The sequence below is a fragment of the Mercenaria mercenaria genome, chromosome 17, assembly GCF_021730395.1.
Source record: "Mercenaria mercenaria strain notata chromosome 17, MADL_Memer_1, whole genome shotgun sequence".
NCBI classification, from domain to species: Eukaryota; Metazoa; Mollusca; class Bivalvia; order Venerida; family Veneridae; genus Mercenaria; species Mercenaria mercenaria.
Genome location: NC_069377.1, coordinates 22,693,508 through 22,706,739, shown reverse-complemented (window position 1 = coordinate 22,706,739; position 13,232 = coordinate 22,693,508). Strand labels below are relative to the sequence as shown.

The window sequence follows — 13,232 nt, the reverse complement described above, 5'->3', positions numbered from 1 at the left end:
AATATCAGTGCTTAAAGCCTTACATGGTACCCCCTGGTTAATGGAGCCATCATTTATTCTTTTAAAATAAGGAAATACCACCCACTTCCCTACCCATAGAGCCTATAGCAGCAGATACAGTTAATTAACAAACCTATAAGCTTGAAAATAGTACTAGTGTTAATACATAGTGTTTAGGTACTAGGAAAGCGCACCATGCCGCATCACCAGTATTGTTATCATTCTGTGTCCATTGGGATCATGGCGGCGTTTATTCAATCTTTCTTTAACTTGAGTAGGTGTTATGGGATTACATTTAAATGGTTGTTGTAAACTTCATTGCGAAATGAACGGTATAATAGGATTGGCACGAATCGCGCTATTCTGTCGTTCATTTCGCACTGAGCTTCGAAAAAATAATTAATTATTTTTTTATATTTAGGCCTAAAAAAAATTCTTTGTTTCCGGTATCATGCTCAAAAAAATTTGGGTAGGTAGGTCGGAAAAACTTATTTTTTTTTGGATTTTTTTTTATTAAGGGAGACTTTCAGAAATTATTTTTGTGTCAAAAAATGGATACAAACAAGGGGGTTATGCCTTTAGAGCACCAGTATGTTATTTCTAACATCACTGAGCATGTTTAAAGCATAAAAAGTGCAGTTTTGCAACTTTCTGTCAAAAAGTTGGAAAAAACATTCTCCAAGGCCATAAAAACATTTAGGGTCTTGCCAAAAATTTAGGGTAGGTCGCAATTTTTTTTTACGCCTTACATTATATTTCCTTTCCATTTGTTAACAAGGTTATATAAAAAATTTGACACATTTTGTTGCAACTAACATTAAAATCAGTTTCCCGGCCATTCTTTTCACCAAACGGAACAACTGCGACGTCATCTAAGGAACATTCTACCTGACTAATAATATCTGTCATGTATTTACGAATCGGATAGAAATATCCGTCCCGAGGGCACCTGCGCATTGGGCGGTAATGAGGCTTGCCGAATTACCGCCCATGCGCAGGTGGCCGAGGGACGGATATTTCCATCCGATTCGTAAACACATGACTGATATTTTTCCTTGCATATCGTCTACATGTTAGCATTTTATTCTGGCAGATTATTTTTCTTGCATACCGTTTTTTACAAATAACAGGTAGAAATACTTTCTTTGTAGCACTCTTTCTTATAGTGCAGCGCGGGAAATTAACGTCCGAAAGTAGAAGTGACGTCATGACGTTTTGCGTTACGCACAATAACAAAGTTCCACTTAAGTTTTATCGTTTGTAGCGTAACGTTATGTTCTTATGGTAAACTAACGTATTTTGAATCGAGAAATATACTATAAGGAACGGAGAGAAACTATCAAGGTACCTGCTTTTTTCGTATTTTTACATAAACAATATATTATCAGTGCATGAACCACTAGTTGTCATTAACAGCATGAGAGTCATCTGGCATGGAGGGTTTTGCCGGCATGGTTAAAATCACCGGAAACGCCAGTCCGGTGTGCAAGAATATACGCGGACGTCGTCAAAACAGCGACCAGTTATCACTAAGCAGCGTTGTCGTAACTTTGGCTCATTTCCTTTTGCTATTCATACAACATGAAATAGAAATTTAAGTATAGGGCGAATGTAAATATTTCAAATTATTGTCAAAGCAAAGTTGCGAGGAATAAACGAAATATCGCGTAAATTAGACAATGCTGCAACAAAGCCCGTTTCTATTCGGAAGATGTGTTTGTTATTCCTCTCAATTTCGGATTCGTTTATGAATTCTAGCAAAGTACATGTCATGGCAAATCCTTTTATTTACTTAATATTGTTATACTTTAGTTTATAATATATTATGACGAAAATTGGACAGAGATCCAAAATATTTTCTAATCGGTGTTAAAAAAATAAGCAGACGAAACTTGTCGATCTTTCACATTTCCTTCGGATACAATGATGCTGGAAATAATTTGTCTTAATAAAATTCTACATTGTATAGATCTATTAATATTTGTTTGCAACGTGCAGAAGTACCTTTTGTGTAACCTTGTTTACCTTTAATTCTGTGAATAATATCAAGTTGTTTTGTACTGATGCAAACTATTGATGTACTTATGATTGTCTTACAAAGAGAGCCAAGAGATTGTATCGTACACGTTTTATTCAATACATTAAGAAATTACATCGTGTTATTTTGAATTACGATGTTGAAGTATATATTCATAAAATGTGCGGTTCCTTATATCTATCATTCCATTCTTCCGCTGGGTGCCTTTATATTTTTCATAATGTATTACAAAAACATTTACACAGCACTTTTGAAGAATAAATATAACTGAAGTGTCTTTTTACTCAGCCGTAACCTACAAGTTTTATGAAAAGTTGTCCAGAATTAACTTACGTTTTGCTGTGAAATTCATCCTTCAAGTTCTAAATTCAGTACAATTTAAAAATTAATGTAACATTTGTTTAGAATTTATTTGAAATAACATTAGATATATCAAATAGCATCATACGATAGATTTCAAAAATAACGTTTAAGGTTTTCATTTCATTTCAGCATCGTCAAGTCTCTACCACGCACAGAAGTGTCCTAGCAAATATACTGTAGTTTTAAAATCAACAACAGTCATACCTGTAAATGTATGTTAAGTTTATTGCAGTCAAATACAATGTACTCCCTCGTACAAATTGAAGAATTGACACAAGCACATATATAACATGATTTATCAATGTTTCTAATGTTTCTAATTATTTGAGGTGTATCGCACTTTGTAGAATACGTCAGAATACAGTAATACTAATGGGTGAGAAATAATAAATCTTACTTTCCTCTGGGATTAATATATCTGACTAGTTTTTAAAGTACTATATATTCAAAAGAACAAAAAAACTTCACAACCTTCAGACAGGCCTGTCTCAACTTTCAATTGATCTGAACTATATTTTCTCTCTCGCAATTGTCAGCTCTGTCTGTCAGACGTTTCAAATTATACCAAATGAATTTAAAACGCATACCTGAATCACATGAGCGATTCTCCAAAATAATATTTCTCAATGAAACTCATCAAATTGATTTACCAAATTCCTCGAGGATTATAATATATCAGCAGTCTATATCGGTTAGTTAGAGAGTATACCCCGCCAATCATATTTTCTTTATATATCATAGGTTTTTTCCACACTGAATCATGTATTATTTCTAAGCATTTCGTTTTACGGTTAATTACCCGAGCATCTGTATTTCTATATTAATAAGATACTTTGAAATACAAATAAAATCAGCAAGATAGGTGTTAAAGCGGAAGTCGGAGTGAATACGCAATTGTGTTTATTATTCAGAAGAAATAGTTCGGATACTTTGATGAATTGGGAACTTAATTCTTAGTGTCAGAAAGAAACTGTTTAAAATAAATAAAGTAATATACTTATTACTGAGCGACTTTATGGATACATTTCAATTTATCATAAAGCAGCTCATTTCTCTAATGACAATTGTTTAACTAATGGTATTGGAATAACTTATCCACATTTGGACAAGTTAAAAGACGCATTTTTAAAAGGCTTATAAAAGTCATATTTTTATGTTATTAAGATTAAATCATTATCAAAGGCTGATCGATTATATAAAAAAACAATAGACCGTGAAATAGGCTTATTAAACAAGCAGATTTAAATTTCCGTAATGCTAACATAAATATTATATCAGATATAAAAGCTGTGTTGCATAATATTTAAAAAAGGATTGAATTTTAAATATTTGTTTTCGCTCTAACATACATTAGAAAATAGTTTAAACGATTGTTCAGAAAAAAATACATAAACATACTTTATAGAAGGACAATTCATGGATCTAAGGAACGCTTTCATCCGATCTAAGAGTGAGATATTTTAATGGCTACAATCACATACAATATAGTTTCATTGATGGCCAAGACGGTAACAGGAACAAACAATAACGATGTAAATGTGACAATACAGAAATACCTTCAAGAAGGTAAGATTTTTACATAGTAATATAAATTGTTAAATACGTGTTTCGTTTGCCTTTGAATGGCTGGGTGCAATGCAGTTTTTGTACAGGTGGTTTCATAGTATGAAAGTGTTTATTATGATATAAAATAACATTGATCATGATATATGGCAGAAATGGAGCGCCAAAGGGAATCGATCGCTAATAAAGACTATTGAATTTGCTTTAACGACATTGTGAAACAAGAAAAATACCCGTTCATTAATAGCAAAAGAAGACTATAGTATCGTCAGTTTTAGAAGTTACCTGGCAATGAAACTACATAACTAGTATTTTCCGATGCAAAATCAGTCAGGTAATTTTGTACAATGGAGGTTTGCATTACACCAAGTATTGCAAGGATCTTATAACGCGTTTGAAAATATTTGTACATGTATGAAAAGATATTAAATTTTGTGACAGAAAATGAGTAAACTATTTAATGTCAACTCGGAAAATGACGTTCACGGCTTCAATGAGAAACATTTAATCACCTGCTTGACGCGTACGTCTTTTTTCTAGTATTATGAAGAATGGGCATTTTTAGTATGTACATAGACTCAAAATGTTAGGTTTCAACAATGGTTTAGTTCTCAAATAGCATCTTTTTCTGATTTCTTCTAACCATTATGCTTTAACAAATATAATATTTTACTGGTACTGTTAACGATGCTTAAAGAGTCTTTTAAAATTATAAAACATGGTCAAACAAGGTCTGCAGATTACAGTTCGAATCAAGTGCTACAAAACCATGGTACAACAGGAATATATTTCAGGTAGAAACTTTAGAACAGAATATTTTACTGAAATGCGAATATAATTGTAGACCATTATGAATCTAATGAATAAAAGCAGGAAAAAGAAATTTAAAAAACAGTCTTATAATAAGAAAAACTTCTAACGTCTTATATAAGTTTAGTGGGTACAAATGTATTTATTACGATCGGTAGAACCATTGTCTGAATGTTCTATTAAAGTATTACAAGCAACAGGCAGGTATAAATGTACGACTGTTCTCTAATAATGTTGCAAACACCAAACGTAATCTGCATTCCATCGTTATATTGATTTTTAATTTTACTCATTTTACGACAAATTCACATTTTAATCAATACATCAAAAATCAAACAAACAAAGAAAAACCAAAAAGAAAAGGGTAGGAGGAGTACCCCAATTTCGAGATATTTTGACATTGCAGAAGCTGTTTCTTGTCAGAATAACTTTCAAAATGCAGTTATAAACAAATGATTTAGATACCTAAAATGACCACGCGAAATTCAGCGAATTACTCAAATAAATGCAATTTACATTCAGGCAAACTTCATTCGCTCGAATTTGAAGGGACCGGAAAGATTGTTCGAATTATCAGTAGTTCGAGCCGTAAAACAATGTAAATTATACAGGAGCTTTGCCCGGATATGACGATGAGTTTGAGCAACAGGCGGTGCTCGAATTTTCCAAGTTTGACAAATATATTCTTCGGAGTTTGATTGTATTGAAAAGTAGGTTGCTGTATTAAATTAGATACAGTTATATAATTGCATAGTTGTATTTGTTTTTTTGTATTTGACATTGTAATGCCATTACTTTTTCCTAAATGTATGTTAAATTTCAAAATTGTAAAGATATAAGAAACATATACAATAACTACGTAAAATTCATGTAAGCATAAAATTAACATGTTAAAGTATACCAACAGTAATATGCAATAGGTTTAAAATGGTACACACATAATAACACAATCTAAATATGTACGACTACAAAAAACTGGTAGTTTTATTAACAACTGAATATTATACATCATATTTTATTATGAATGCAGCTCTACACCCACTGTACATTTATATCTTTAGTAAAGTTTAATAAACCTCATGAGGATTTTCAACATTTGCAGTACATATCTAAAAATAAAACATTATAGTGGAAGATGGCCATTGGATAATTTTACTTAAGAAATTCAACATATAATGGCAAGAAAACTAAGTGTTGCGTCAGAAGGTTTGTTAAGTGTAGTACGGCAATATAAAGAATATACATCACCAGATAACTTACAGATTACCTCAACACTTTTTATTTTGAACACTGAAAGATCTTATTAGAATAGCTACGTTCCAAGAACGGAACCTCCCACAACAACAATAAAATAAAAAAAAAACAAAAAGCAACAGTGTATGTTTGAATGAATAAACGATATAAATGCACATATAAAAACGTGAACAAAGTTAAACAAGTAGACAATAAGGACACAACTTACAAATTAAGGAACACAGCCTTGGATCGATCAGTGGCAAAAATACCACTTGGGATCTTGAACACGATAATTGCGCTGACTTTAGTTAAAATTTTTGTTCTGGGAAAGAACTCTCCTCTGTTATTCATTGAACAAAGATTGCAGTTTGTAGACCTAGGAGGTGGTAAACGATAATAAAATCCTTGTACACGATTTAAAACAACAATATGTTAAAACAATTTTACGAATTAGTCCGCATGATACATTCGTTTAACTAATTTGAAGATTGTTACATTCCCCGGTTCTAAATCTTCATACATTTTATTAAATGCAATACTGCATGTAAAACCATGTAGCTGTGTCGGAGAGGAATACTGAACGATGTTCATGCATTAAGCAATAACCCACGGTTCAATTACTGATTTTGTTTTGTTTTTTGTTTGCAACAGATAAAGCAAATTTGCATGTTTCTAGTTTGTTTATAATCGAGGACATGGCGTTTGTCGTCGGAGTATCGTTCAAAATATGACGAAGATCATAAAGGGATACATTGAATTTCTACTTTGATAACTAATTCTTCCAAAGGCGTTTCATTGTCACCTTATATACCAGACATTTCTTATCATTTCATTCGCAAATCACCGGACTGTGCTCTGAAAGGTCAAATGTTTTATTTTCATCCAGTAGTTTGATCAAAATATTTCATCTTGTGAAATTCTATGAGTTTGAACGTGTTTTGTATAAATATATATTTCACCATATAAAATGTCACTTTTTCAACAGGACATTTCTTGATTTGCATTTTACATACATTTTTTTTTCAAATCTCTGTCCACTGACAAATTAGAGCGACACGTTCAAACATGAAAGGCGAAAATAAACTCCACTCAGGAATTCGTAAAACGTGGGTGCTGTGAAAGTGACCAGTGGAACAAACTTATTGACATAAAATTTTGCAAGACATATACATATATAACCAAACCTATTGTGCAGAAGTGCTTTAATCGATGCAACGCTTTTGAAATGAAAAGGAAAAACAATTTTATTCCTGCCTTTTTACCCAGATCTAACACTTATTTCACTTTTACCTTTTTGCAATGACATACACACATTCCCTATCAAACTTGGTGGAAATAAACCTGTTGAAACATTTTACCAAACTGTGAGCAAGTCAGTTGGTGCTCATTTCATGTCTAGGGGTAATAAATGCCTGGTTTACTGGAGGGAAACGTGTACATTAACCTTAACCTAAAATGAAGTTATAGTGGAGGTGTCTCCATTTTTTCCCAATATTTTACCCAGTATCAGTTTTTGGCTTTCAGAGTGCGATTTAATTATTCTTTCAGGCTTTGAACTTTCATGTAATTAACTAGTAATACACATGTATCTTAAATAGATAGTGTATTTCTGGTTCTACTGCCAAAAAAATGCGCTACATACAAATACAAACTATGGATTCTTTAAAAGTAGACATTTGTAATACAGTGCATTGTTATGATATAGTTCTTTAAAGCAAAATGTATATCCATAAAAGATCTACATTTTGTATTAAATCTTATAGTACCGAAGCACACATTTTATCATGCCATTACTATAACAACTGCATGAGAAAAGCAGTCTTTACACCGTGGTGTAAACCTATGATAAAGTCCAAGAACATCAGATTTTAACAGCTCCGACTACTTTATTGTGATTTACGTATCGGTTATTTTCAGTAGTTCGCGCATCTATTTAACAAAAAAAAAAAAATGAAGTTGTTAATGATAGCATGATAAAAAGAATAACAGGTTACTGTCTTCTGAGAAGGAGATTTCTCAGGCTCGGTTAGATATGGGCCGGAAGAAGCTCGGCAAGCCTCGCTCCTTCAAGGATCATATCTAGCTTTGTCTGAGAAACTCTTTCTCAAAAGACAGTAACCTGATATTCTTTATTAATATAGTAAACAAGACGTTTACCCGGCAGTGTTGTACTCTCATTCATAAACTAAAGGTATCCGTTACCAAACTATACTGAGTTTCTATATCAGATCATTCAATTCTAGACAGGTGCTAAATTTGCATTTATACACATGCCACTAAACGACTTACATACAGTTTATCGATATACATGCATTAGAGTACACGGCTTGCTGGTCAAAAGGAAGCCCTCCAGACTATCGTGAATTAGACAACGCTATCTTAAACCTGCCAGGTCACAAATAAAGCAAAGGGTAACGGCTGTTCGGTAAAGTTTCATAACAATCAGATGCAAACTGTGTTCTATGATAAGATTTGTGGGATTAAGATTTTATGGGGGTAATCTCTATCCTCACGAAAGATGGCTGTTTAAATTATAAACCTCACACAATGAGATTGTGTTTATGTGATTCTAGAGACTGATACATAGTTTAAGGAGCTATAAATCCTAAATCTGATCTAGCAACAAAAGAACAAAAAGTTAAAAAGGATAGTAAAGCTTTGCTTTTCATGCTGAGAAATGCCTTGAAAAATATTTGCTGTAATGCATTTTCGAAATGTGTTTTTGTTTTGGATTCCGAATATGATTCTATCGATGAAAAGTCTTCTTACATTGAGAACCGTTTTACACGGACAAATATCCCACTTAATCATGTGTTATCGCACAATTCTTACTACATTAACTTGAATGAATATTTTTCTAACATAAAAACAACTCTTCAGTAACTTCAAATTGACTTAGATGATGCAGCGGCGGGCTTTGAATGACAACATGAATGATACGTTATGGTAGCCATTAAAATGTATCAAATCGGCGCTTCTAAGAAAACAGTAATTTAGCGTAGAATTATTTAATATTTAAGTAAAATAATTGATTATGTTAAGGAAAGTTTGTTAAAGAGCTATTGTTTGATTATAAAGTGAAAGCGAATATATACGTTTGTACCTGATCTAAGTGATATTTACTTGGGAGAAACATCTAAGTGCGTATCACCATGCTCTGGTTCGCAGGCTTGGATATTCGCCGAAGTCATCCTACAGTAAATATTTTATTTTATGACTACACTAAAAAAAAAGAAGTGTGGTTAGAATTTGATAGTAAATTAATGCTCTTGTTTATAATTTTCCATAACAAGGTTTTCGTGAATTTCAAAGATCCTGAAACATGTACAAACGATACACCTGTTTGAATGTCTCCAAAGGTTGGTAAGGGGGTCTTTTCAAAATTTTCAATGATGTCAATTTTATGACCAAAAATATATTTTATCCATGGTCAAGGTTGGGAAAACTCACGATATCGTATGTTTTAGACATTTTACTCTTTTTTCCCGTAATGGATATGTTGCTTTTATTCTAACTAAGACATCATCCTGAAAATTCCATAAAAATCCATTCAAATAAAACAGTTTTAGGTTAATATCTCATTCTGTGGACATTTTGGCCAATTACACCGACTAACGAGACACGAGCGAAATTACACTAGCAATAATAAAGTTTATACAGTTTGACGTCGCGGTATGTATCGGAAACTTAATCAAATTACTGTTTATATAAAAAAGCATTTACTCGATGTTTACAGTATCGACAACGTGTGTAAAATGACTAATTTATTTGTAAGACTTCATATTGAATTTATTAATGTTTGACAGAAATTGATAAAATGTCGGACAGAAAGATTTTATCATTTATTCAACGAGTTTAATAAATTCAATATGAAAAGACACTCATGTAATATCCTCTATTTTTTTTACTTTAAAATCGTATCAAGCATGTAATAAACTATTTTTTTTTTAAACTCTTCTTTCTGTAAAATAAGGGGTATACATAGAGACATATCCATCTGAAAAGCTTACCTTGCATGTCAAAATATATCACCGTGCTGTACAGAATAGTGTCAAAAAACCGCTTTGTTAAATAGGAGATTAACAGTATATTATCCTGTATTACATATTAGTTCCTTTTTAAACATTGACCTGATTACATTCCATGCTAAAAGTCCAATATTTTTATTTGCCAGTTATGTGTAGGCGTTTCTCGTCAATATATCTCTCTATTTCACTTGAGACGTATTATATTTGCCTTCGCCGTCTGTCTTTCTTTCTTTCTGTCTGTCTGTCTGTCCGCATTTACCTTATGTCCGCTTCTTCTCAAAGATGTATAGTCGGATTCTATTGATATTTCACATGATTGTTTTATATGATGCCTAGCTGTGCATATCGTCGGTATGGCTAGAAGTAAATATAAAAAAGTACTTAATTTGTTGATAAAACCAGCTAGCAAGTAAAACTCAGACTAATTACTTTTACAGTTATAAGTCAATAACAAGGTATTCAGATGCTTTAACAAGCATCAACCCTCACTTTTAATTTATTGTGTGCAGATGATTGTTAGGGACATCGTATGTGCATGTTTAATTTTCGGGAAACGCTAAGTGGGTGTTTACCAATTGCACATACCAAATATCTGCAATGGTATCGTTGTAGAACTCGAGACTTTGACGATTCTCTAATGGATTTGAATGACATTTAAATATTTGTGGGTTTTAAGTATGTGAGTGCATGTTTCTAGACATTTTCGATTTTGGCTCTGAACAGTAGTTTTTCATATCTGTTTACCTCAAGTTACATGTAATCCACAGCCGGTTCAGCATAGTAAACTCGAGAAACACATGACTGATGTACCAAATAAAATGCGTACACATATCTCAGTCATTGCAAATTTACTCTGAAAACGTATTCTATAAATGACTTGGTCACTGAACTAAATTGAAAGCATTCCTAACATTCCAAACATATTTGTTGAGCAATGTTTGAAGAATGTTAACTCAACAAGGTCAAAATAAGTTTTGTTTTGGAGCAAATGTTGAAGTTAAGTAACTTCTTTATTACGTAGTGAATATGGTAGCTGCTTATGGCTCGAAATATTAGTTTAATTTACATTTAATTGAGGAACCATATTGACTTATAAAATTTAATACAATTAGCACGTGTTTAACGCCTTTCCATTCTTAACGAACATACCCAACACCGTCTGTTCTTTAGTTTTTCTTTATTATAGCTGTAATTTTCTCTTAATTACCTCTCCTCTTTAAATCATCATTTTGGGTAAATTTAAATGAATTCCGATAGACTTCAAACACTTTGAGAGAAATTTGACTGCGAATTAAGTGCTTTGTTATTGTAACAAATCTTAAACAGTTTTTGATAATTGCCTTTGTATGACGGAAATATTGAAAGAGACATAAAGCAGTACATGTTAAATGTTTTAGAATTGTAAAATAGCATTAAACTCAATGGGTTTTATGAATATAATTGTCGGTGCTAATTAGACTTTTTGTAATTTCTTCAAAGGTTGAAGAAAATCACTTATCAAACCCGTTATATTAAGTGCAGCACGTGGACTGATATAATGAATCATTAATGAGTAATAAATTTGCTCATAATGTCTGCATCTCTTCTCACAAAGCCGGGTTTTTCTGTTTAGGGTCACATCGGTAGAAATTAGGTCATACAGGGATGGTTGCACATATATGAACTCATATGAGGTATACATGTAGTACCTTTACTAATCTGGTTTATGACCTTTCATCTTCGAGTCAACTTTGATTAAAAGGAGTATGTCGTCAAAATTCATTTTATTACATGCTCTCTGTTGATATAGCGATTTATTGAATTACAGCTTTAATGACGTTTTTGTTAGAAACGAGAGTGCAAAAAATTTTGTTCTATAGTTTTACAATTGGGAACAGCACTGTCTTTTTGAAGTCTTTCCATTTGAAAAGAACTATCAGGAGATGCTGCCAAAATAATTTCAGCTAGGTTTGATAAATATTTGCAAAGAAATAAATCAGCTGTTTTGTTTTTAACATCCGCAACACAGTGTTAAAATTTGTAATAATTTATTGCATTTTTGCAGATTTTGTATTATTCGTTCTTTAACGTTCACGGCGTGTTGCAGGCTTTCAGCTTTTATATGATTTCCTCTGCCAGAAACCTTAAATATGTGTATATGAGCCGCGTCATGGAAAAACCAACAAAGTGCGTTTGCGACCAGCATGGATCAAGACCAGCCTGCGCATCCGCGCAGTCTTGTCAGGATCCATGCTGTTCGCTAACAATTTCTCTAACTGCAATAGGCTTTTAAAGCGAACAGTATGGATCCTGACCAGACTGCGCGGATGCACAGGCTGGTCTGGATCCATGCTGGTCGCAAATGCACTATGTTGGTTTTCTCCAGGCATGGCTCATATCATTCTGACAAAAACAACATTTAACTGACAGTCAAAAATGACAGTAATTATATGATCTAGGGCTTTTTGATTGGCTTCACTTCCATCGGAAGTGTTTAATTTGTAGAATTTCACTTCAGTAGGAAGTGTGTCTACTGACGGAAGTTCTCTCTAAATGAAGTCGATGATTTTATGTTTGTAGTATTGTAGAAAAGAATATGCATAAAGCTTATCGTTCCTTGTTAATAACTTACTCTTTTTAATTTTTGGCAGTATTCAAAACTTCAAACACATCTTTTTGAGATTTATCTTTAATTAATTTTGTTTTAAGTGATTGCCGTATAATGTTAATATCAAATGTTAGATGATAAAATAGACTATATACGAGTGAACTGCTTAACATTCTTTGAATTAAAGGGATTCAAACACGTTATTGTTTTACAATTCTTTAAATGCCATGAAGCACTTCGATTTATAGATTTAACATAAGTGTACAATAAGCCAGACACTACATACTTAAAGCTCACTAGAAATACAATAAGCACTTCGCATGAACTTCTAAAATATTGTCTATATGAAGATACTACATCTGACTGTAATTGTTATGTTCATTTTATAACACAATCTTCCTTTTACTGTTGAGATATATGGCAAGTACTTGTCACTTAAGGTGTCCGATCCACAAATAGGTAACATTTCGATGTCTGGTGACCCCATGATTTTTCTGTATCATTTGAAACAGTTGTGTCTGCTGAACAAGAATTCGTAAATAAGATGACCATGTGCAAGAATCATTACAGTCATGTTTTATTTTTTGACTGCGAAATGATAAATCTT

The 13,232-nt window shown here is 32.5% G+C and overlaps 1 protein-coding gene across 1 annotated transcript in view; it reads left to right on the top strand.

Annotated features, from left to right (window-relative positions):
• The first annotated feature begins 3,129 nt into the window (after positions 1–3,129).
• LOC123537450 (uncharacterized) overlaps positions 3,130–13,232 on the top strand; it is a 69,396-nt gene continuing 59,293 nt past the window's right edge. Inside the window, exon 1 of the mRNA XM_045321167.2 lies at positions 3,130–3,967. Within this exon, the coding sequence (XP_045177102.2) occupies positions 3,865–3,967 (103 nt within the window). The 5' untranslated portion in view covers positions 3,130–3,864. The remainder of the gene's footprint in view (positions 3,968–13,232) is intronic.